At 39.9% G+C, this 27,592-nt stretch overlaps 1 pseudogene and 1 gene segment (V, D, J or C); both read left to right on the top strand.

The window, feature by feature from the left end:
• Positions 1-21,143, top strand: part of LOC119869042 — a 48,141-nt gene extending 26,998 nt beyond the window's left edge. The window contains 1 exon segment of the V gene segment in view: positions 21,114-21,143. Within this exon segment, the coding sequence occupies positions 21,114-21,143 (30 nt within the window).
• A 1,445-nt stretch (positions 21,144-22,588) lies between these two features.
• LOC119869043 lies at positions 22,589-25,989 on the top strand (annotated as a pseudogene).
• Positions 25,990-27,592: the final 1,603 nt, after the last annotated feature.

Here is a 27,592-nt window from a genome sequence, read left to right as displayed (position 1 = left end):
CTTTTTTAACTTGGCTGCAGTAACTTCTTGTAAAATTCATCTATGAAGGCAAGAGAAACAAAAGCAAAATTGAATTATTGGGACTCCATCAAGATAAATACTTCTGTACATCAAAAGAAACAGTCAACAAAAAGAAAAGACAACCTACAGAATGGCAGCAGATAGTTGCCAATGATCTAACAGATTAAGGGCTAGTATCCAAGATCTATAAAGAACTTATTAAACTCAACAGCAAAGAACAAAAAATTCTGAGTAGGCTCCCAGAAGGACCAGTGAAACTATAGAAAAAAAAAGAAAAAGAAACCTATGGTTTCTATAAAAGTAATCTGCTCTGCAGAAAAAAAGAAAATCAAGGGCTGGATGCAATTTATAATTGTACCAGAAATCATCAGATAATGAGGAAAAATCCTAACCAAGAGCGATGGATGTATGGTCTAAACATTCCAGAAAACTTATGTAATACAGTAAGGAATATACAAGTAGATAGAAAACATTTATTCTCATAGATTAGAAGAATGAATATTGATAAAATATCTATGCTACCAAGAGCAAGTAACACATTAAAAGACATCCATATTAAAATATCACCAGAATTTTTCAAAGAGCTAAAGAAAACAATCAGAAAATTTTGGGGGAACCACAAAGACCTCAAATAGCCAAAGCAACCCTTAAAAATTAAAGAAAGGCTGTAGACATTCTGATTCTGGTTGTTGAGGTAAATTACAACGTTGTGATAATCAGGACCTTATGGCACTGGCACAAATACAGACGTATAGATAAATAGAAAAGTTTGAGATCCTAGAAATGGAACCTGAAGTCTGTGGTCATAAATCCAGACAAAGCAGGAAACATATCCAATGGAAAAAAAGAAAGTCTCTTCAACAAATGGCATTGGGAATATTGGAGACCCACATGCAGAAGAATGAAAGGGGACACTTTTTTTACATCATTCACAACAATGGACTCAAAGTTGATGAAGGATATAAATGAGTTGGGAAACCATCAGAATCCTCAGGAAAACACAGGCAGCTCCTTTTCTACCTCAGCTATAACCACTTCTAGACGTGTCTTCAGAGTCAAGGGAAAGAAAAGGAAAATGAGTATGGCGACTTCATCAAGGAAAGAGCATTTTCACAACAAAGGAATCACTCAGTGTAATTAAAAGGCAACCTACAGAATGGGAAAAGATATTTGGTAATGCCATATCAGATTAAAGGCTCGAATTTGTATGTAAAATGAACGTATCAAGCTCAACAGCCACCAGTATCTCCAATGAGAATTGGGCAGAATTTGTGAACAGACTTCCTGTCCTGTCCTGAGATCCCACATCACACCATATATTAGGGAGCTCATCCTCATGTCAAAGGAAATTCATTCGCTCTCATAGATTTGCCATATATCAAACAAAATATTAGAAGAAAGTGTCTGAGAGAAAAGAAGGAAAACATCAATGCCCCTAAGTCGAAGATTACTGTAGAAATTAGGCAATAATAAAATAAGAGATTTTAAAATCATTCAACAGAAATAAAATAATTTCTTTACATATACATAGTCAAAGAGGAAAATAATTTAAAAAAACTTAAAAGTAAGTAATGAACTCAGGGAAAATTCAGGATATCAAATCAAAATAGACCATAAAGTTAATTTCTCCATACTAACAACCAATTTTCTATATAAAGTAAACAAAACATTCCCCTTTACACTGGAATCAAAAATAAATATTTATGATTACACTTCATTAAGGAGTGAAAATGCTTCTTTATAAATGAACTATATTAAGGAGAGACATTCCATTCTGTTTTCTGGAGTGGCTGAACAAGCCTGCATTCCCACCAAAAGTGAAAGAGAAAGTTCCATTTTCTGGATATCCTCGCTTATATTTATTGTTTCGTGGCCTTGTTAATTTATCCATTATGAGTTGTATAAGTGAGATCTTAGTGTGGTTTTCATTTGTATTTCCCTGATGACAAGTCATGTGGATCACTTTTCTCATCTGCCTGTTGGCCATGTGTAGGTCTTTTTTGGAGAAATGGCTCTTTGTGCATTCTCTCCAATTCTTGACTGAATTGTTTGTTTTGTTGGGTGCTGACTTTGTTAAGGAAATATCTTGTCCTATTCTGTAGGTTGCCTTTTATTTTGTCACCTGATGCATTGTTGTACAGATTCTACCTTGAAGAAGTCCTAATAATTTACTTTCCCTATTTTTCCCTGTTGTTTCCTATGACTTTTGAGAGGTGCCTTGATAGCAATCGCTACAGCTGAGGTCAAAAAGTTGCTACCTGAATTCTCCTCTAGGAGTTTGATGGATTAGTGTCTCAGATTTTGGTACTTCATCCATTTTGAGATTATGTTTGTGTTTGGTGTAGCTGAAAGGTCCACATTCATTCTTATGCATGTGGCTGTACAATTTTTTTCAGATCCATTTATTGATGAGACTTTCTTTCATTAGATATTTTTCTTGCTTATTGAGGAATAGTTGCCCATAGAGTTGAGGGTCAATTTCTGCGTTCTCTGCTCTGTTCCATTGATCTATGTGTTGTTTTTGCCAGTACCAGGCTATCTTGATGATAAAGACTTTACAATAGAGCTTGTCTGCAAATATTGTTTTGCCCAACAGCTGTAGGATTTTTTTTTTTTTTGGCCAAAACGTTTCTACCTATTTGGCTATCTAGTAAAGGAATTAAAGAAGACACAAAGGGATGGAAAACCTTCCATGCTTATGGATTAGAACAATGAATATTGTCAGGGCACCTGTGTTGCTCAGAGTTTGAGTGCCTGCAATTGGCTTGGCTGATCCTGGGGTCCTGGGATGGTGTCCTGCATCAGGCTTTGGAAGGGAGCCTGCTTCTCCCTCTGCCTATGTCTCTACCTCCATCTGTGTGACTCTCCTGAATAAAAAAAGTAAATATTTAAAACAAAAACAAAAATAAGTATTGTGAAAATCTCTATGCTTCCCAGAACCTTCTACATATTCAAAGAACTCCTTATCAAAACATCCTGGACATTTTTCACAGAGTATGAACATATAATCCTAAGATTTTTATGGCACACAGAGAGATATCAGGGACACATTGATTCTGTGGCATTGCCCTGCTGTATTTGTTTTGAAAAGTATCCATTAGCCTCCCTCATCCAGTGAAGGGTGCATTTCTCACCTGGAACTTTGTGAGACTAACCTGTTGCAAACCATAGGTATAGGTCAAAAAGTCACAGTGGACACACAGTAGGAGAATAATGATACAAGAGAGTCAGAGATACTCAGACACTTTGGAATTTCAGTTTAAGGATATTCTTTATAACGTTTCCAGAAGATGAGGATGTGATAACCCTGTGGGATATGTGTCTCACCATCAGCTTACAGGGTTGTGTTGTACTGATGGCTGTGATGTGTGCGCCTTGTCACTGGTGAACATTTGGTGCCCTGTGTCCTCATTTCAAACCCACCTGCATCAGTGACTCTCCCTCTGGACATGAGATCAGATTCCCTTTAGGATTTCCTCAATGGAACCCCTCAAGGGGCCTACATGACTTATCTACTCTTTATCATTTTATTTAAATGCAAACATTTTCATCATGGGATATGCAACAACCAGGTAACATGACATGGTCATGTCAATAACTAACAGCCCTACCATGCTATTCCATAGTCTACATGTGAACTTACATGGCGGTGAAGCTGTTTCAGGGAAGGTTAGTCCACTCATGGTCAGCAAGGCAGGGGAGCATCTCCGAATGCCCAGAAGCATGGAAGTAGTGGGCTTTGCCGATTTCACTAATATTTATACACATAGCAGCTGTCCCAAAACACACACACTCAGAACATAACGTGAGAGAATGGAGCACACAGTTCCTCTGGCAATGTGCAGCCCCTGGACCTGAGATGGGCTTGGATGAATCTGTAAATTCACAATGCATTTGACAATGGATTGTTATCATTTGCTATTGGTTTTGTTTTTTTCTGTAGCTTCTCACACCCTACCTTGTTAAGGCCTGTTTTGGTGGTTTGGTGACTCTTCCTGGGTGCATCAGAGAGCTGTTCTGAACATGGCCTCCTACCTCTAACCTTGGGTTGAATGTTTGCACCCCCACTCTTCAGGGAGCCCTCACAGGAGAGCCATCAAGCCGTCCTGTCCTCAGTTTACAACTGAACCCAGTCTTTACCCTGCCTGTGTCTAAGCTCGTTTATTTCAGACACATGAATGATTCTCTAAATGTCAATATGAGGGATTCCTCTGGTGTCGACCTGGGATGATCCTCTGAGCAAGGGTCTCATGGTCTCTTACTTTCTGCCTGATGGTCTCAGGACAGAGGTCACAGGACCACACATGTTTCAGTTTATGGAAACACAAATCACAACGCCTGCACTCAGACATAATGTTTACCCATCTCCAGAATCCTGTCATGCTTAACCATCCATCACGTGGTAAAACTTTTTCTTTGTAGGACTCAGGGGGACTGCAGATCCTGAAAATTTCCCTACTTTGCCACTTGAGCACCATCATACCGGGTTCGTTCCACCCAGGACCAGAATTCTTTTTTTTAATTTATTTTTTATTGGAAGGCAAGTCCTGTCCCCATCCTGTGTTGTCCTTTTCCACAGGAGATCTGTCCCAGGTTCCCCTGCAGGAGTCTGGATATGGGCTGGGGAAACCCAGGCAGACCCTTACACTCACCTGCCCCTTCTCTGGGTTCCCACGGCGCATGTCAGTGAGGGTGTCACATGGGTCCATCAGCCTCCAGGGGAAGGCCCTGGAGTCAATGCCAAAGTCTGGAGGGAAAAGGCTAAGTACCACAACCTGTCTCTGAACAGCAGCAGGATGTATAGAAAGTCCAACACCTGGAAAGATAAATGATAATGTTTCACACCAGAACCACATCTATTCAATGTGATGAACAACCAGCTGATGAGATACAGCAGAGCATCTGCCAGGAAATCATAAGATCACGTTTGAGCTTGGGAACAAAATTGCTATAGTTTATGAAAACAACACCATGAAAATCAATTCACAGAATCTATATTTATATAATATGTAAACACTGAGTTACTAGAGACCAATTACAAAACAGGTCAACACTGAGGAGGCCAGGAAAAAAAAACACAAGATTTTTCACTATATTGTCAATGGAGAAACTATTCATAGGAAATCATTAATCATGAAATAGGAATGTTATAGATAAAATATCAATATGCATAATACCAAATATTAAGAATACACTTTGTGAAAAATCAACTAGATGAACCTGTTGAACAACCAGACTGATCAGATACAACAGAGCACCTTACATGAAATCACAATTTCACATTTGAATATGAGAAAAAAATTCGTACAGCTTACAAAAAAAGCAAATGAAAACCAATTGCCAGATTCTATATTCATATAAAAAAATAACACTGATATAGTAGAGACCACTTACGGGACAGGTCAACACTGAGGAGTCCAGGAAAAAGAAAACAAGACTTTTCTATATATTGTCAATGGAGAAACTATTCATAAGCAATCATTAATCATGAAATCAGAATGTTATAGGTAAAAATCATTATGCATAACACCAAATATTAAGAATGCACTTAGTGAAAATCAGCTACATTTTTCTACACACGTATTTATCAAGGTAATAAAATACAAGATATGGACCAAGAGAAAACTTGCCCAAATTTCATAACCAACAAAGAAATTTCACCTGAATATCATATGAACCCTCAAAACTCAATGGAAAAAACAACAGAATTCATGTATAAAACAGGCAGAGTCTTGTGTGGACATGTTATACAGGAGGGTACAGATACATGAAGTAAGCACAGGAGAGGACACATCCCACCAGTATATTTCAGGGTAATTCACATCAACCACAATGAGATGCCCTATACACTCATCCCGGGGGCTCAGATATGAAAGAAGCACTGACCAGAACATCCTGGGGAGCAAACAGGACACCTGGGCCTCAACCCTGCAAGTAGGAATGAAAAATGAAACATTTTTGGAAAATCATTTTTCTGTTCCTCCTGAAATTAATGATGGATAACCTACCAGGGGACCTGGAAATCCCACTCCTCAGTGCTTGCTCCAGAATAAAGAAACCCAATGTTCTTGTAAAAATGGCATGTGATGAATTATAGTGTCTTCATTTCTGTTAGAAGCCTAGAAAACCCCCCAAAAGCCCTCGTGATTTAAAGAATAATGCCAGTAGAAAACATCTAACAATGGGACAGGATTCTGCGATAAGAAGCCACACTATTGATGCACACCCAGGATCCAATGGGAATCTCAAGGACATGCAGTTCCATGAAAGTCAGCAGTCTCAAAGATGACAGGCCATGCAGCCTGGGGCATTTTTAAGCCAGGCCGTGGTCACAATTGTTTCGTTGGGCTTTCTGTCCCTCTTTCTTCCCCAAACCCAGATGATGAGCTCCTACGCATCAGGTTGCATGCTACCCTCCTTGCACAATGTCCTCAGGTATGGAGTCTCCACATACTGAAACAAACCACCTCTTGTCCTCTGATGGGGGGGTTCCTGAGAGTGTGATGTGTGTTGTGATAGGAACTGTCCCCTCAAACACCTGTCTCTGGTTCTCTCCTGTAGGTGAGCAGGACTAGGTTAAGATACCTCCACTGAGTCCATCTGTCTCCTGCTACTGTCTCTCCCCACAATCTGAGGTCTAGACCTTCCTCTCACTCAGGTGGAAATGAGGTCAAGTGTTCGGGAACAGAGTGAGGTCACAGTTTTAATCAACTGTCTGTACAGGATCCCACTATTGTTTGTCTTCTATAGAGAAATAAAGATAGAAGAACTTGTCCAGATTAAAAAATCATATTTTATATATTTATTTAGAGAGAAAGAGAAGGAGAGGAGTCGGAGAGAGAGAAAGAAAATCCCAAGCAGATTCCCCATGACCAGAGCCTGACTTGGGGCTCAATTCCAGGATCCTGAGATCATGACGTGACTCACAACCAAGAGTTAGATGCTTAACCATGTGAGTCGACCGGGAGACCCATCCTTGAGCAACTGTTTAAAGAGAGAATTGTGTTTGTTATTATTGGATTTTGTCAGACTTTCTATTGAGATTAAGAGACCTTTCTGTATTTTGGAGTCTAAATCCGTCTCAGTATATAGTTGAACACACTGTCTCCCATTTCATAGGCTACCTTCTTGCTCTGCTAATATTTGTTCTGCACACTTTGTGCATGAGGTAGCCTCACTCATCGGTCTTTGTTTTTTATACTGTGATTTTAATGTTATATCAAATAAACCATGAAACGTCTGGGTGGCTCAGCAGTTCAGCAACAGCCTTTGGCTCAGGGCATAATCCTGGAGTTCTGGGATTGAGTCTCCAGTGGGCCTCCCTGCATGGAGCCTGCTTCTCTGCTGCCTGTATCTCTGCCTCTCTCTCTCTGTGTCTCTCATGAATAAATAAATCTTTAAAAAATAAATAAATCACAGCCAAGCAAAGATCATGATGTTTTCCCCTTAGTTTACATGTGTAAGTTCTAGGGTTGAGACTTCCGCTTAACTCTTTAATCCCTTTTGAGATTTTCTGTGTCCTTTAACCTGTGTGATGTTTGATAAGGACCAAGTGTCATTATTTGTATGAGGCTATCCAACACCATTTGCTATAGAGACTATCCTTTCCCTACTGTGAATTCTTAGATATCCTGGGGTTGAAGGATTTCTGACTGTATACCATAAGAACCCTCAAAACTCAATGGAAAAAAACAGCAGAATTCATGTATAAAACAGGCAGAGTCTTGTGTGGACATGTTATACAGGAGGGTACAGATACATGATGGGAAAAGACTTCAGGTGATTGTTTGCTCTGCTACATTACATTCTTTTGAATTTGGGACTGGATCTCTGCACTCTAGGATCACTCCCAGCGCAGAAGGCAGACCTCAACCACTGAGCCACGCAAGCATCCATAACAATAAAGAACTTAAAAGGTAATTAATAAAACCTTATTACATTGGCACCGGTGTTAAGAAAGTACTATGTAAGATTAAGTATTCTGAAACAGGTAAAATACTGTCCACTAAAAGAACTTACATTGATGAGAGATTTTTAAACAGTCAAAAAGAAATGCAAAGACATTTTTTTCATAGATGTGAACACTTCATAATGTCAGAAGACATTACACACAGTGGCCTACCGATGTAAGTAAATCCTTGTTAATAACTTGCAAGAATCAAATATAGGTCTGGAGCTGATTATATATTCAAACGACATGCAAATAGGGCTCTCCCTTCACTGATTAAACCAGCCCAACCCCGACCCTGCTGCTGGGAGAGGAGTCCCAGGCCCAGGATCCCCAGGTGACCCTGTTTAGGGATCAGGGTGCAACATAGACGACTAAACATGTAATCTTTCCTTGGTTAGGTTTTCCTTGCCGCTATTTTAAAAGGTAATTAAAGAAGAATAAGAGACCTTGAGGCTGTGAGTGTAGGTGAGTGAGAGAAACAGGGGATGTGGGACAGTTTCCTACCCAGGATGTCTTGTGTCTGCAGGTGTCAGGGTGAGGTGCAGCTGGTGGAGTCTGGGGGAGCCTGGTGAAGCCTGGGGCCCTGAGACTCTCCTGTGTGGCCTCTGGATTCACCTTCAGTATCTATGCCATTAGCTGGGTCTGCCAGGCTCCAGGGAAGGGGCTGCAGTGGGTCGCAGGTATTAGCAATATTGGATGTAGCACAGGCTACGCAGACGCTGTGAAGGGCTGATTCACCATCTCCAGAGACAATGCCAAGAACACACTCTATCTGCAGATGAAGAGTCTGAGAGCCGAGGGCACGGCCATCTATTACTGTGTGAGTGACACCATGAGGGGACCTCAGTGTGAGCCCAGATGCACACCTCCCTGTAGAAGGAGATCAGGACCACCAGGGGGTGCACACTCCACATGAGTTCTGTCTTGAAGGCCCAGGAGCAGTAGCAGATGGAGGCTCTGGGCAGGTTTCCTGTCAGGGTCTGGGCTTCCTCTCCAAGGAGCAGTTTTCCCCAGGGAGTTATCTAGGCAGATGATGTGTGCATACATATTCAGTCTCTGATTTAGACACATCCGTTTTTAATAGGAAAACAGGAATTATGGCATGCACAAAAGTGAGCGATTATTTTTTATCAATAGATTTCATCGTAATTTTATTTTATTTTTTTAATAATAAATGTATTTTTATTGGTGTTCAATTTGCCAACATACAGAATAACACCCAGTGCTCATCCCGTTAAGTGCCCCCCTCAGTGCTCGACACGCATTCACCATCACCCCTGGCCCTCCTTCCCTTCCACTACCCCTAGTTCATTTCCTAGAGTTAGGAGTCTTTAAGTTCTGTCTCCCTTTCTGATATTTCCCACACATTTCTTCTCCCTTCCCTTCTATTCCCTTTCACTATTATTTATATTCCCCAAATGAATGAGAACATATAATATTTGTCCTTGTCCAATTGACTCATTTGACTCAGCATAATAAGCTCCAGGTCCATCCAAGTGGAAGCAAGTGGTGGGTATTTGTCATTTTTAGTAGCTAAGTAATATTCCATTGCATACATAAACCACATCTCTTTTATCCATTCATCTTTTGATGGACACGGAGGCTCCTTCCACAGTTTGGCTATTGAGGACATTGCTGCTATAAACATCAGGGTGCAGGCGTCCCGGCGTTTCATTGCATCTGCTTTTTTGGGGTAAATCCCCAACAGTGCAATTGCTGGGTCATTCGGCAGGTCTAATTTTAACTCTTTGAGAAACCTGCACACAGTTTTCCAGAGCGGATGCACCATTTCACATTAGATTTCAAGTTTGGAAGGACTTCAAACACGTGGAGTTTAAGGACCATCTTGATAAAAGATGAAAGGGTCAACCAGGAAATTAAGGAAGAATTAAAAACATTCATGGAAACTAATGAGACTGAAGATACAACAGTTCAAAATCTTTGGGATGCAGCAAAAGCAGTCCTGAGGGGGAAATACATCACAATAAAAGCATCCATTCAAAAACTGGAAAGAACTCAAATACAAAAGCTAAACTTACATGTAAAGGAGGTAGAGAAAAAACAGCAAATAGATCCTACACCCAGCTGAAGAAGAGAGTTAATAAATATTTGAGCAAAATTCAACAATTCGAGACCAGAATAACTGTGGAACAGATCAACAAAACCAGGAGTTGGTTCTTTGAAAGAATTAATAAGATAGATAAACCATTAGCCACCCTTATTAAAAAGAAGAGAGAGAAGACTCAAATTAATAAAATCATGAATGAGAAAGGAGAGATCACTACCAACACCAAGGAAATACAAACGATTTTAAAAACATATTATGAACAGCTATACGCCAATAAATTAGGCAATCTAGAAGAAATGGATGCATTTCTGGAAAGCCGCAAACTACCAAAACTGGAATAGGAAGAAATAGAAAACCTGAACAGGCCAATAACCAGGGAGGAAATTGAAGCAGTCATCAAAAACCTCCCAAGACACAAGAGTCCAGGGCCAGATGGCTTCCCAGGGGAATTCTATTAAGCATTTAAAGAAGAAACCATACTTATTCTACTAAAGCTGTTTGGAAAGATAGAAAGAGATGGAGTACTTCCAAATTCATTCTATGAGGCCAGCATCACCTTAATTCCAAAACCAGACAAAGAACCCACCAAAAAGGAGAATTACAGACCTATATCCCGATGAACATGGATGCAAAAATTCTCAAAAAGATACTAGCCAATAGGATCCAACAGTACATTAAGAAAATTATTCACCATGACCAAGTAGGATTTATTCCCTGGACACAAGGCTTGTTCAACACTCATAAAGCAATCAATGTGATTCATCATATCAGCAAGAGAAAAACCAAGAACCATATGATCCTCTCATTAGATGCAGAGAAAGCATTTGAAAAAAATACAGCATCCATTCCTATCAAAATTCTTCAGAGTGTAGGAATAGAGGGAATATTCCTCAACATCTTAAAAGTCAGGGATCCCTGGGTAGCTCGGTGGTTTGGCGCTTTCCTTTGGCCCACGGCGCAGTCCTGGATTCCCAGGATCGAGTCCCGCGTTGGGATCCCGCATGGAGCCTGCTTCTGCTTCTCCCTCTGCTTGTGTCTCAGCCTCTCTCTCTTCCTCTCTCTCTCTCTGTATCATGAATAAATAAAAAATAAAAAAATCTTAAAATAACCTCTTAAGAGCCATCTACAAAAAGCCCTCAGCAAATATAATTCTCATTGTGAAAGCACTGGGAGCCTTTCCCCTAAGATCAGTAACAAGACAGGGATGTCCACTCTCTGCTATTCAACATAGTACTGGAAGTCCTAGTCTCAGCAATCAGACAATAAAAAGTCATCAAAGGCATTCAAATTGGCAAAGAAGAAGTCAAACTCTCCCTCTTCGCTGATGACATGGTATGCTATATGTTGGCAAATCAAACTTCAATTAAAAAGATGAATGGATAAAGAAGATATGGTTTCTGTATAGAATGGAATATTACTCAGTCATTAGAAACAACAAATACCCACCTTTTGCTTCGACGTGGATGGAACTGGAGGGTATTATGCTGAGTGAAGTAAGTCGATCGGAAAAGGACAAACATTATATGTTCTCATTCATTTGGGGAATATAAATAACATTGAAAGGGAATATAAGGGAACAGAGAAGAAATGTGTGGGAAATATCAGGAAGGGAGAAAAAACATAAAGACTCCTAACTCTGGGAATAGAACTAGGGGTGGTGGAGGGGGAGGAGGGCGGGGGGTTGGGGTGAATGGGTGATGGGCAGTAAGGGGGCCCTTGACGGGATGAGCACACGGGTGTTATTCTGTATGTTGGCAAATTGAACAGCAATAAAAATAAATTTATTATTATTAAAAAAAGAAAAACCACCAAATGATTGAATCTGTACCTAAATTCAAAGACTCAGATTGATGTTTTATACTGTAATGCACTAATGTACATCTAATACAACAAACAAAATTAGAAGTAAATCCATGCCCCCCCCAAAAAAAGATTTCACAGTAATTTTAATTTACCTGATAATAGGTTATAGTAGGCATATAAAACATAAATTACATAAACTGTTTTTCTAGATTTGTTTATGCAGGTAGAAACATTATCATCATCTTATATCTTCTTGAGTACACTGCACATTGTGGCAAACAATAAATATGTGAATTTTATGAGATAGTATAATAGAAAAGATAATTTGGGGGATAGGTAAATGTAATGATTCTAGAAAACATAGGCTTATGCAACTGGTTCTTAAGAAGGAGTAATTCATGCTCTATTTATTTGGAATAAAAAAGCTAGGATAGTGAATAACTATAATTTAGCAGAATGGTGACATTGTATTAATTTGGCAGCTATAATAAAAATTTTTATACAGTTGTATGATTTGCCCTGGTACTATAATATTGAGTAATCTATAGCTCTTATTGAAATTTCACCAGTTTTCCAAATATTTTTTTCCTGTCCCAGAATCCAAACTAGGATCCCAAACTGCATTTAGTTGCTGTTTTATTTGTTTCTGCTAACCTATGGCAGCTATTTAAGTCTTTCTTTGTCCTTCATGACCTTGAGACATTTGATGAGTACTGGTCAGTTGCTCTGAAGAATGCCTCTCACTTTGGGTATATGTGATCCTTTTGGCATGATTAGATTAAGGTTTTGTATTTCTTGGCGATATCACAGCCAAAATGTGGAAGGAACTTCGGTGTCCATCAAAAGATGGATGGATAAGGAAGATATGGTATATGAATACAATGGAATATTACTCAGCCATTAGAAATGACAAATATGGGGATCCCTGGGTGGCTCAGCAGTTTGGCGCCTATCTTTGGCCTAGGGCGTGATCCTGGAGTCCCAGGATTAGTCCAATGTCGGGCTCTTCACATGGAGCCTGCTTCTCTCTCCTCCTGTGTCTCTGCCTCTCTCTCTGTCTATCATAAATAAATAAATATTTTTTTAAGAAAATTTTTAAAAAGTGACAAATGCCCACCATTTGCTTCGACGTGGATGGAACTGGAGGGTATTATGCTGAGTGAAATAAGTCAAATGGGGAAGGACAAACATTATATGGTCTCATTCATTTGGGAGATATAAAAAATACTGAAAGGGAATAAAGGGGAAAGGAAAAAAAATGAGTGGGAAATATCAGAGATGGAGACAGAACATGAGAGACTCCTAGCTCCGGGAAACGAACAAGGCATGGTGGAAGGGGAGGAGGGCGGGGGTGGGGGTGAATGGGTGACGGACACTGAAGGGGGCACTTGATGGGATGAGCACTGGGTGTTATTCTGTATGTTGGCAAATTGAACACTAATAAATATAAATTTATTATTTAAAAAAACAGAATCAAAACTAACAAAAATATATATAAATAAAATAAAATAAAGTAAAATAAAATAAAATAAATAAAATAATTGGGTGAAGCAGAATATTTATGTAATCTCAGAGCATCTCTCCAAATATAGTTATTGGTTACAAAGGGAAGAATAGTAAATGTACAGTGGAAAGACCCAACACACATTACCTTGATCAAGAATATCCTGAGAGAAAAAAAAATCATGTATACCCTGATATGATACATTGTCAAGAACACAATGTCACTTCTGTGATATTGCCAAGACAGAGATTCTTACAGTTGCTTACTATTTTCCCTAAATGCCAGTTAATTGCAAATATCTCCATGTACATTAACTAAGCATTTCCGCGATCCGCACTTGCAATCATTGTGCATTACAGGACCACTCAGCTCAGGGAGAAATTTGGTAGAAGCAGCATAAACTCCATGTTGGACATGAGGCTGCAAATGCATCAAATATCTAAAGCAAACGAAGACCTACCCCTAATGGGGTCAATATCATGATCCACACACACAGGATCCATGTCAGTGACAGCCTGGGAAGGAAGCAGGATTCACACCAGGAGGTTCTGTGGATGTGGAGTCTGAGCATCAACACACACACACACACACACACACACACACACACACCCGAGTATTAAAATGTTTTCAGCTTCATCATTGTTTCAGTTAAGAGCAGGCAGGTCTCTCAGCAATCAGATATGTTTGGATGGAGCCAGGGAAAGACACTGGCTCAGGGTGTGTGTTGAGGGAAAGTGGTGATGATGAGGTCTTGATCCAGGAGGGGATTATATGGAGTCAGTTTCCTACCAGTATCTGGGGACAGAACTCAAGGGCGCTTGCTGGATTTCCCATTGGTGGGGCAGGAGTAGAAGAGGGAGGATTGGAGATCAAGGAGACAGCAGGTAATACTCAAAAATACTGTGTGATGACATATTCCACTAAACAATTATGAAAACTAAGAGAACAAAAGTGGAGGAGGACCTTCCACCTGCAAGGAATAATTCATGAATCCTTCAGATGCTCATATCAGCTCACTGTTGAGTCCTCTAACAGCCACATGTTGGAACCTAATGTCCATGTGATGGGAGGAGGAGATGGGGCCTCAGGGGACCACTTAGGTCAGGAGATGCAGCCTCATTATGGGATCAGGGCCCTTATACACCAGGACTGGGAATGCTTCCTGCCCTCTGGCCCCATGTGAGGCCATCTGTCTGGGTGTATGTCATACAATTGTTATTAATATTGCAGTAGAAACGGTTGAGTTTTGTGTTCCATGAAAATCACCTCACTGATGGGTGACAAAGAGAAAAAACACTTATCACCATGTGACATCGGCTTCAGGCAGGAGTTCAGGCAACCTCCCCAAGGATAAGAAATGCAGGAATATAATTGTAATGAGTTATATGTCTCCCTACAGTCGATGTGCTTGCATTTTGGATGGGATGGGCTGCTGGCAGTCTCTGTGATGCACACGACCCATTCAAGGATGGAAACTGCTGGATCTGGAGGCAGAACAGAAGTCTTGTCTCATTTGGCAGGGTCAAAGGGACTGACTTGAGAAAACCAAATTGAGCTGGTTCCAGGCAGCAAACTGGAATTGAATTCCTTAGTCTTGGATTTTTCTCTAAGTCTTTATCTTCCTCTGTGTGTACAAATGCCAGTTATAGATCCCGCTACAACTATAACAGTTTTATGAAGAAGAGGTCACATAGGGTGCTGGGTCTGGGTCTTCAGAGAGTGTCTCTGGTGTGTTCTGCGTGCACTGTGCTGTACTGTTTTGGTGCCTCTTTCCTTCAGGTCTGGCATCTATGCATGCTCTCCCTGCCTGCAGGGGACAGTGTGGGGTCCTTGGGAAGAATGTGATGAGTTTTAACTGGGTGTGCTCTGCTCAGCTCGTTAAATGAGCCATGAAACCACCTCCACTAGAACCGGGGCCCTGCAGAATTCTCTGATCAGGAGATGTGGGTGGGCAGGCGTGCAGCCGCTCAGAGAAACCGTATGGTGGTACATCAAATAGGTAAATGTAGACCTCCCCTGTGATCCAGCAACTTCCCTACTGGGTATTTACACTAAGATTACAAAAGTGCTGATTCAAAGGAATACACGCACCTCGATGTTTACAGCAGCATTATCTACATTAGCCAAACTATGGAAACAATCCCAGTATCTGTCAACTGATGAATGGATAAAGAACATGTGAGATAGATAGATAGAGTTAGATACATAGGGATTTTACTAATCAATGCAGTGGAATTAAATCTAACAATTTAGAAGTATGAGGATGGAGGTAGTATGCATAATGCTAATTGACATGCCAGTGAGAAAAAGAAAATACTGTATACTTTCAGTCATAGTTTGAATTTAAGAAAGAACAAATGAGCAAAGAGATTGATGCATAGATCAGGAAATAGTCCCTTCAATACAGAGATAAAACTGATAGTTACCAGGTGGGAGGAGAGTGGGGGATGGATGACCTGTCAGATGGGGCTTAGGGAGTGCACTTGTCCTGATGAACACTGGATGATGTATGGAAGTGTTCAATCAGCATGTTGGATCATGAAACGGATGTTACACTGGAAGTAACCTGTACTGCAAGTCATTTTTTTGAATGTTCATAGCAGCTTTATTTGTAACAGCTGAAACTCAGAATCAGCCCAGATATCCTTCAGCCAATGAATGGTTAAACCAACAGTTTTCATCTACATCATGGGATACAACTCAGCTATGAAAAGAAACAAATTATTAATACACAACAACTTGGATGAACCAAGAGGGAATTATGCTGAATGAAAAAAAATGCAATCCATAAGGTACATTGTGTATGATTCCAATTTTATAACATTTTTGACATGAAAACTTTATAAAGATTAATGGTTTCCAACAGTTAGAGAAGTGACTGGTATTGTGGTGACTGACTATAAAAGGATTGCATGCGGGATACTTTCTATAAAACAGTTCTACGGCTTAGTTGTGGTGCTGATTACACAAATATCAAATATATACACATGTGTATAATTGAATAATACTTAATTACCACACATGTGTACACACACAGCTGTGTTTACTGCAATTCAAATAAAAATTTTAAAAAAGAACTACTAATGGAAATTTTATTCATTGTCCTATGTTTCATGCATAATTCAGGCAGTTTTTTTCTATTAAACAAAGCTGATAGTATTCAGGGATTTACTAATTACCACTTATGTGAAAATGAAATTTAATAATCTATAAAAAATGGAAATTCTGGACTTTATAAACTAACAATTGGTGTAGTGAAAAGTAGGATAAAATTAGATTATTGTGCAGCCAGGGTAGCTCAGCAGATTAGCACTGCCTTCAGCCCAGGGTGTGATCCTGGAGACCTGGGATCGAGTCCCACATCAGGTTCCCTGCATGGAGCCTGCTTCTCCCTCTGCCTGTGTCTCTGCCTCTGTGTTTGTGTGTGTGTGTGTGTGTGTGTGTGTGTGTGTGTGTGTGATGAATAAATAAATAAATTCTTTTTTTAAAAAATGTTGATTATTAAGTCTTCTTTTAGCCCAGCTCCTCGCTGGGGCCCCTAACCCTTTGGATGCTGTTTTATTTATTTTTTCCCCATCTTCCTCCCTTGGTAGAAGCATGAGCTCTTCTCACTGTAGCATTCCAGCTCTTCTCTCTTTAAATCTCAGGCCGAATTTTAGGTGTTCAGGAGGATTTGAAAGTGATCTAGGTAATTTGGTGGGAACAGGTGACTAAGAGACCCTACTCTTCTGCCATCTTGCCCCTCAGAATCTTGTATGACCTGGGAGTAGATGGCTTATTCTTAAATTTTTGCTCTGGAATATGCTTGTGCTTTTACTCCTGCCTAATTATCCTGATGTTATTTGCTTCCTACATGAGGGATGAAGAGGATATACCTTGTAAACATTAACATATTATCTGTATCTCTACTCAACTCAAGTATATCAATAACCATGGGAGCTCTTGCAAAGACCAGATGATATGCGACCAGCGGTATGACTCTGGTTGGTTCTTGAGCCTCTGAGCCTGGAAGGGCTGACCCACATATCAGGTGTTGTGGAATCAATGAGGTTCTGTTGTAGGTGCTTCAGGGTGACAATTTCCAGTACATATGCCTAACAGTACTGTGCTTTACACCTCAAGAATTTTAAGATTCACTCTGTGTATTATTTCTAAAATAAATATAAAGCGGTTTAACTGACAGAAAATCTACCGTATATTTATAAATGTCTTTTTAAAGGTTTCAGAATAATTTTATGATCATTCTACATTCAGGAATAACGAGAAATTTTGCCTCAAAGGACGTAGCCAAAGGAATCTAATTAAACAAGTCTCTCTTTTTGCATTTTATAATTTTATTAATAACAGATAAAGGACATTGGTTAACTAAACTATAGGGACTATCAGTGTGGTGTCCCATGAGCTAGACATCGATCCAAAGCTGCCCATCCTAGATCATCTGTGCCCACACCTCACGGGCAGCCGATCCAGGCATGGTCTCCCACAACCTGCTTGCTTGGGGTCATACTGAACTCCTGGACCAGACTGGTTCACACAGGCTGCTGCTGGATCTGCAGAAGTCACAGACAAGTGTCAGCTGGCATTCCCATTCACCTCCCTTTCCTCTGTAGGAAACAATACTGAGCCTGGGGATGCCTGTTTACCAGGAGTGTACCCTGGTCTTCACCCCCTGACACCACCCATGAATCCCAGCACTGGCTCCTAGGGAGAATTATCAGACCAATGGCAATCTCATTAGTGATTCACACTGAGAATGGTTGGGAAGAAGTGTGGAAACCATATCAGGTCTTATCTTTAAGGGAAGAGGACATTCACTTTCACTATCAGAACACAGATCAGAGGTTAATACCAGGGACAAGATCCCAGGAATGAGTCCTTCCAGGATAAGCAGGGCCCCTGAACTTACTGAGAGGGCTACATTTCCATCCAATAGAACCTATGGCAATGAAACACTTGGAGAGAAACAACTCAGAGGCTTGATGGCTCCACAAAAATATCAGGGACCTAATGATTGCTGGTAAGAGACACGCTGTGGACACCCCTGCGTCTAATCACATTCACACTGAGGATGGTCATGGTTTCTGGCAGACATCCCAGAGCTATGTTTTTAGGGATAGCTCCCTCCTCCACTGACAAGTGTCCTGCATCATCCCATCAGGCCTGCAGAGAACCAGGTGCACACCAGATTCAGGCGCAATGACAAATTTAGGGACCTTTTTTTGTTTATATGGCAAAATCTCTCTCTGACTCATGGAGTTTTCCATCCATCCATGTACACGTATCTGAGTTCAGTTAGACACACAAAACCAGAAAGAGACCTGGAGTTTATAAAGGAAAGTGGCTTCACCTGGTTATGAGGTTTCCCTGCCCAATTCACAGATTGAAGCCACTCATGGATGTTGAGTCCTCAGTCCCCCGCATCTGGATACATGAGATGGACAGAAGGTGAATGTCACTCAATCCTCCAATGTCCAGATCGAAACTTACCATCATGGTGATAATATCAAGATCTCTGAAATTATCAACCAAGACAATCCGTTGGGCCACAAAGTTATCAACCACAGATTCAACAATGACCTAGATAAATACAGTCCATACTCAGACATGCAAATGTTCACCTTATTCTCACATGGCATTCACAGTGACACACATTGGCATCACCCTAAATGGCAACCCATAACAGCAATGACCCAAGGCCAAATTTTACCTACATATAATAATTTATATCGCCCCAAATCTAATCATCTAACTCATGTATCATGATATTTGGGTTCCTTCTTCTGGTGTAAATCCTTTTCTAGGAGGTGATAGATCTATGAATCTAACAGACACACACACACACACACACACACACAAACTGGAAACGGGGCTGCCCCAGTGGCCCAGTGGTTTAGCGTCGCCTTCAGGTGGGGTGATCCTGGAGTCCCCAGATCAAGTCCCACATGGGCTCCCTGCATGGAGCCTGCTTCTCCCTCTGTCTGTGTCTCTGTCTCTCTCTCTCTCTGCGTCTATCATGAATAAATAAATAAAATCTTATAAAAACACTGGAAAAAAACAAAATGCAAAAGCAAACAAAAAATAAATTAAAAAAATAAAATAAATCACAGATCACCTCCTTATGAACACAACTCCCCACAAACATAAAAAAAACAGATGCTGACATTCTTGTTCCAGAGGAGGTAAAATATAAGTTCAAAAGGCATCGCCAACACTAAGCAATGAACATCCATTTGGGCAACATTCCATTAGGATCAAGGCTTGAGAATGTTCTGAATCTCAGACTCCAACTACTGTGCTGTTTTGTTTTTTTTTTTAAATCTGGTTCAACCCTTCCTTTTCCTTGAAGTTGGTACATGTTTGAGGCAGAGCACTTTATCTGCCTGTTTCAGTATAATTTTTGAGTCCTGAAAGCGTCTTTCATTTTCTTCTCACTTTTATCGAAGAAAAACTGCTTCTGTCTCTTAAATGTGCTAATGAATACTTGATACAAGATTCCTGGACACCTCTGAATACAGTAAGGGTAGCTGGATATTTGTAGGCCAGGAGCAGAGTGAGGAGGCAAAGATGGGAAATAAGTCAGGGGAGACATTCTCTGAACAGGAGGCTCCATGGTGCTCATGCTGCAAAGTTCTCTATGTTGATTGTGGATACAGGAGAAGGGAGGAAAACAGGTCCGTGAATGTCTGCTGGGATCCTGGGATCCAGCATGTGCACTTGAACCATCAGAGGACACTCAACCTCACCAGAGAACACAAGATCTAGGGATTTCTTAATCCAGGGAAGGAGGTCAGTTGAACAGTCGTCTCCTCTTAGGGTCTTAGCATCATGCTCTGAAAACTTCTTCCATGACATAAACACTGTGAAGAGATTCTAAAGGCTATAATTTTCCTCTTACACTGCTGGTGGGTGTGACATTGGTGTAGACACTGTGAAAACAGTATAGATATTCCTACTACAGTTAAAAATAGAACTACTGTATGAGCAAATAGTTGTGGTATAGTGTATTTACCCCCCCAAAATAAAGCATTAATTCAAAGAGAAATTTGCATCCCTTTAATTATAGGAACTTTTTGTGCTATAGGCAAATGAGGTAAGCATTCCAACTGTCCATTACTGATGAAAGGATGCAGAAATGCGGATATACACAAAGAAGAATGAATCCTTGCAATTTGCAGCAGAGTGTGGAACTAGTGCGTGTAATGTTAACTAAGTCACAGCAAGACAAATACCGTATGACTCACTCATATGCAAAATTCAATTAAAAAACACAAATTAGCCAAGAGGAAAAATTTATTGAGAGAAACCAGTTTCATCAAGATGGAAACATATTGTTGGTTATTAAAGGGGGGGTGGGAGGTCCCGAGTGACATAGCAGATCAGGATAAGGGAGAACACTGGTCCTAAGGAGCCATGGGGGATGGATAGAAGTGTCATCACTATATTGTACCCTCAATATCACATGGCGTGTTATCTACACGGGGGAACATGGTAGATGGATTGGGATTGCATTGATGTGTAGACTGCTCTGGGTAGCAAAGGAATCTTAAAAATATTTATTCTTCCATTTTATGGGCATGGAATATATTCCCTTTCTTTGCGTCTTCTTCAGTTACTTTGCTGAGCATTCTACACTATTTATTGATAAGCCTGTGTGTTTTCCATTGCGCATTCACTCTTGATTCTGGAGGATTAGTTGGTCATAGAGTTGATTGTCCATTTCTGGCTTCTCTACTCTGTTCCATTCATCTATGTGTTGTTTTGTGCAGGTACCAGGTTGTATTGATGATAACGACTAAGTAATACAGCTTGACCACCAACATTGTGATGCCCCCTCCTGTGGTTCTTCGAATTTTTCAACACTTTTCTACTTATACAGTGTTTCAAGAAGTAAACTGAGGAAAACACAACGAGATAGAAAACTATTGTATGCTTATGTATTAGAAGAATAACTATTGTTGGGACACCTGGGTTGCTCAGTGATTGAGTGTCTTCCTTTGGCTCTCATCAAACTCAAGTTCCTTGGATGGATTCCACAATGGGCTCCCTGTAGGGATCCTGCTTCTCCCTCTGACTATGTCTCTGGATCATTCTAGGTGTCTCTCATGAATAAGAAAGTTATGAAATAATTTTAAAAACAAGAATGTTTTAAAAATATATGCTACCCAGAACATTCTATGCAGTCAGTGCAATCCTTATCAAAACATCACAGACTTTCTTTACAGAGTTGAGACAGACATTACTAACTTCTGTAGGCACAGGCAAAGATACTAGTGACACATGAATCCAACGCTGATACTCTGGCATTTTCAGACTGCATTTGTTGTGTAAAGAACCGTTTAGGCTCCCTCAGCCAGTTAAATAAATATTTCGTGGGATTCACACTTTCTCCGTTTCAAGAGAGGAAAACCTGCCTCCAAATCATGGTAACAGGGCTCAGAAGGCTCTGCAAACAACCCTTGTCATCCGCTCACTCATTCACTAACCCAAACCCAAATCCTGGCCTTAAATATCTACAAACGGAACATCATATTTTCTAAGAACAGAAGTGCTGCCTGCTGTAATCATGGTCCAGGTGTCGTATTTTACATAGCTCATGCACGTGGAAAATAAAATGCATCTCCCCTTAGTTGTCTTATGTCTACTTAGCTATTAGATGAGGCAATGAAATCAGAAGAAAAGCAGAGCAATTTTTCTGCTCCAACAAGGTGAAGATCTACCCAGGGTAAGTAGGTAATAAAAAATTAATCAGTAGAGAGGAAGAAATATTATTCATTTCCATATGACATGATCTGCTACAGGGGCAATGCCTACAAACTCTACAAATTCTAAGAATCGGTTAAGGATTTCAGGGAAAATTCAGGATATAAAATAAATACAGCTATGATTCCACACACTAACAAAAACTATCTATATAAAATTAACAAAAATATCACTTTAACTTGCATCAAAAATAAAAATTTAGAAATAAAATTAAAAAATTATTTAGAAATATTTTCTAAATTTTATTTAGAAATAAATTTGAATGAAAGATAAAATACCATACTAAAAATGGCCTATTTTGATGAAAGACTTTTTATAAAGCAAACAGAAATGAAAAGATTACACCACTCACAGATGAGAACTTGATATTTCCTGAGTGACATCATCACAAAGTGATCTGCAAAGGTAATGCAATCCTTGCTATAAACTCGTTAGAATCGAATTGTAGTCAAGAGCTGAAGATATAGTTAGAGGACATGCAAATATGGACCTCCCTCCACTAATTAAAGCACCCCAGCACCGACCTCGAGCTGGGAGAGTAGCCCAAGCCCCAGTATCTCCAGGTGACCATATTCAGTGATCAGGACGGAACACAGACAACTCACCATGGAGTCCTTGCTTGCCTGGGTTTTCCTAATCGCTATTTTAAAAGGTAATTCATGAAGTATAAGAGACCTTTAATATGTGAATGGAGGTGAATGAGAGAAACAGAAGATGTGGGATAATTTTCTGACCAGGATGCCTTGTGTCTGCAGGTGTCCAGGGTGAAGTGCAGCTGGTGGAGTATGGGGGAGAGCTGGTGAAGCCTGGGGCGTCCCTGAGACTGTCCTGTGTGGCCTCTGGATTCACCTTCAGTAGCTACTACATTCACTGGGTCCACCAGGCTCCAGGGAAGGGGCTGCAGTGGGTCGCCTGAATTAGGAGTGATGGAAGTAGCACATACTACACTGATGCTGTGAAGGGCCGATTCACCATCTCCAGAGACAATTCCAAGAACACTCTGTATCTGCAGATGAACAGCCTGAGAGCCGAGGACATGGCCCTATATTACTGTGCGATGGACACAGTGACAGGACCTCAGTGTGAGCCCAGACACAAACCTCCCTGTAGAAGGGGATCGGGACCACCAGGGGGTGCACACTACTCAACACTTCTGACTTGAAGGCCCAGGAGCAGGTGCAGATTGAGGTTATCAGCAGATTTCCTGTCAGGGTCTGGGCTTCCTCTCCAAGGAGTAGTTTTCCCTACGGAGTCTCTCTGGACATAGGATTTTGTGTTAAAGTATTCATTCTCTGTCTTAGAAACTTGGGAAATCAACTCTAGCATCTGCATACTTTTGTAAACAACTCTACTACTTTCACTTCTTGAACTTAAATTTCCCTGACCTGGACTATAGATCAATTACAAATACCTCCATACTCATCAACTGAACATTTTCCTGAATCACAACAGCACTCCCTGTGCACCAGGGAGGAAGACACAAAGAGATGGAAAAATATTCCATGCTCATGGATTGGATGATTTAGTATTGTGAAAATGTCAATGTTACGCAGGGCAGTTTATACAGTCAATGCAATCCCTATCAAATACCATGGACTTTTTTGAGACAGGTGGTACAAATCATCTTAAGATTTGTGTGGAATCAGAAAAGACTCCAAAAACCCAGGGGAATACTGAAAAAGAAAACCAGAGCCAGGGCATCACAATGTCGGATTTCACGTGGCACTACAAAGCTGTGATCCTGAATACAGTGCGTTACTGGCACAAAAACAGACACATAGATCAATGGAACAGAATAGAAGACCCAGAAATGGGCCTTCAACTCCATAGTCAACTCTTATCTGACAAAGCAGGTAAGACTCTCCAGTGGAAAAAGGACAGTGTCTTCAATAAATGGTGCTGGGAAAATTGGACAGCCACGTGCAGAAGAATGAAACTAGACCATTCTCTTACACCGTACACAAAGATAAAATCAAAATGTGAGACAAGATTCCATCAAAATTGTAGATGAGAACACATGAAATACCCTTTTTGAACTTGGCCACAGCAACTTCTTGCAAGATACATCCATGAGGGCAAGGGAAACAAAAGCAAAAATGAATTATTGGAACTTCTTCAAGATAAATAACTTCTGCACAGCAAAAGAAACAGTCAACAGAAAGGAAGATGATATTATCAAATAACATATAAGGCAAAGGGCTTGTATCCAACATGTGTAAGTAACTTATCATACCCAACACCCAAGAAACAAGGAATCCTGTTAAGAAATGGGGAGAAAACATGAACAGGAATTTCTCCAAATAAGACCTACATATGGCCAACAAGTCCATGAAAAAATTCTCCACATCACTTTCTGTCAGAGAAAAGCACACCCAAACACAATCAGTTGCTACTTTACACAAGAGAATGGCAAAAATTAATAAAAAATAAAACAACAATGTTCGAGAGGATGTAGAGGAAGAGAAACCCTCTTCCACTGTTGGTGGGAATATGAACTGGTACAGCCACTCTGGAAAACAGTGTGGAGGTTCCTAAAGGGTTAAAAATAGATCTGTTCTACGACGCAGGAATTGCACTGCTGGGGATTTACCCCAAAGATACTGATGCAGTGAAATGGCAGGATACCTGCACCCCAATGTTTATAGCAGCAGTGTGCACAATAGCCAAATTCTGGGAGAAGCCATGATGTCCTTTGAGAGACAAACTGATAAAAATGATATGGTTTATATATACAAAGGGATATTTCTAAGTCATTAGAAAGGATCAATAGCTACCATTTGTATCAACGTGTTTGGAACTACACAGTATTAAGTCAATGAAATAAGTCAGTCCCAGAAGGACAATCCTCATACTTTCTCTCATACAACAAAAGGGAACATAAGGGAAGGAGGTAAAATGAGAGGGGATAAATCAGAGAGGAAGACAAAACATGAGAGTCTCCTATCCTTGGGAGTCAAAGGGCTGGGGAAGAGAGGTGGGTGGTGGGACTTGGTACCTGGGTGATGGGCACTACGGAGGGCACGTGATGAGATGAGCACTTGGTGTTACTCTATGTTGGGAAATTGAGCTTAAATAAATATTGAATAAATACATGAAAAACAGACTATTAAAGAGAGAGAACATTATGAGCAATAACATGCCAACAAATTCAACAATCAGAGAAAAAATGGATACCTTCAGGTAAATGTAGAAACAACCCAGTTGGAAACAGGAATGAATAGAAAATATGTAAAGGCTCCAAACCAAGGAATGAAAATCAAACATATTTAAAAGTCTTCTGACAATCAAAAGTCCTGGGACAGATGGCTACCCCTGGGAATGAAGAAGTATTGAAATAGAATTAATACCTATCCTGAAAATTTTCCAAAAAATAGAAATTAAAGGAAACTTCCAAGCTCATTTTCAGAGGGTAGCAGTGCCTTGACCTCTAAAGCAGACAAAGATCCAACCTAAAAGGAGAATTACAGACTAATATCCTTGATGGATATGGATGCAAATGTCGCCAAGATCCTAACCAACATGATCCACCAATACGTTAATAGGATAATTCGCCATGATAAAATGGGCCTAATTTCCGGTCTGTATGGGTGGATCAGCATCTGCAAATCCAACAATGCGATTTGGATCATTAATAAAACAAAGGATAAGGACCATTTTATATTCTCAACTCATGCCCAAAAAGCTTTTGGCAAGAGCGCTTGTATATTCATGTTAAACATTTCTTGCTGTGTAGCACAGGAAAACATATTCAACAAAGAAGCCATCTATAGAAGACACTTGGAGAATGTCTTCCTCAACAGGGAAAAGTTGAGAGCTTTTCCCCTAAGATCAGGAACAGGACAGGGATACCCTCCGTCACCACTGTTCTTCACCATTTGGTAGAAGGCCTAGCCTCGTCAATCAGACAGCAAACAGAAGGAAATTTCCTCCAACTCAGCAAAGAAAAAAATCAAACTTTCACTCTTCACAGGTAAGTTATTTTGAGTTCAAATCCCAAAGATTCCTTAGAAAAAAAATTCTAGTACTGACACCGGAGTTCAGCAAGATCGGAGCATGTAAAATGAATAGAAGGAAGTCAATGGCTTTTCTATATAGTGCAAATGAAATATAAAAAAGAAAAACAAGGACTGGATGCAATTTATAATTGCACCAGAAATCATCAGATAATGAGGGAAAATCCTAACCAAAGAGGGATAGATGTATAGTCTAAACATTACAGAACACTTATGAAAGACAGTATGGAAGACACAAGTAGATAGAAAATATTTATTCTCATAGATTAGAAGAATAAATATTGAAAAAATAACTATGCTACCAAGAGCAAGTTATCCCTTCAAAGCCAGGTTTATGAAATATCACCAGCATTTGTTGCAGAGCTTGAGGAAACGATCTAAAAACCTTTAGAAATCCACGAAGACCTCCACTAACAAAAGCAATCCTGAAAAAGTAAAGCAAAGCTGGAGACATCGTGATTCTGGTTGCAAGGTAAATTATGACGTTGTGATCACTAGAATAGTATGGCCCTGGAAAAAATACAGACTTATAGATAAATAGAAAACTCTAAGAACCCATAAATGGACCCAGAATAATATGGGCAAAAAATCTTGACAAAGCAGGAAAGAATATCCAATGGAATAAAAGAAAATCTCTTCAATAAATGCCATTGGCAATATTGGAGAGCCACATGCAGAAGAATGAAAGTGGACACGTTTTACATCATTCACAAAAATGGACTCAAAGTTGATGAAAGACGTAAAGGTGAGTCAGGAAACCATCAGAATCCTCAGGAGAACACAGGCAGCACCTTTTCTACCTCAGCTGCAACCACTTCTAGACGTGTCTCCAGAGGCAAGGGAAAACAAAGGAAAATGAACTATGGCGACTTCATCAAGGAAAGAGCATTTTCACAGGAAAGGAATCACTCAAAGTAACTCAAAGGCCACCTAAAGAATGCGAGAAGACATTTGGAAATGTCTTATCAGATTAAAGGCTCGAATTCAAATCTAAAATGAACTTATCAATCTCAACACACACCAAAGATATATATCTCTAATCAGAATTGGGCAGAAGTTGTGAACAACTTCCTGTCCTTCGTGAGGTCCTGCACCACACCATATATTAGGGAGCTGATCCACATGCAAAAAGAAATTGATTTGCTCTTCTAGATCTGCTATATATCAGACAAAATATTAGAGTAAAGAATCTGACAAATAACAGGGAAAATATTTATGCACCTAAATCTAAGATTACCCTTGAAATTAGGCAATAATAAAATAAAAGATATTAAAATCAGTCAACAGGAAGTTAAATAATTTGTTTGCATATACATAGTCAAAGAGGAAAATTATTTCAAACACCAATTACAAGTAACTAATGAGCTCAAAGAAAATTCAGGATATAAAATCAACATAGACAATAAAGTTAAATCCTACACACTAACAACAAATTTCCTGTATCAAATTTACAAAACAATCACCTTTATACT

This window comes from Canis lupus, chromosome 8 (assembly GCF_011100685.1).
Source record: "Canis lupus familiaris isolate Mischka breed German Shepherd chromosome 8, alternate assembly UU_Cfam_GSD_1.0, whole genome shotgun sequence".
NCBI classification, from domain to species: Eukaryota; Metazoa; Chordata; class Mammalia; order Carnivora; family Canidae; genus Canis; species Canis lupus.
The sequence above is the reverse complement of the archived record's forward strand: the minus strand, read 5'-3'. Positions and strand labels throughout refer to the sequence as shown.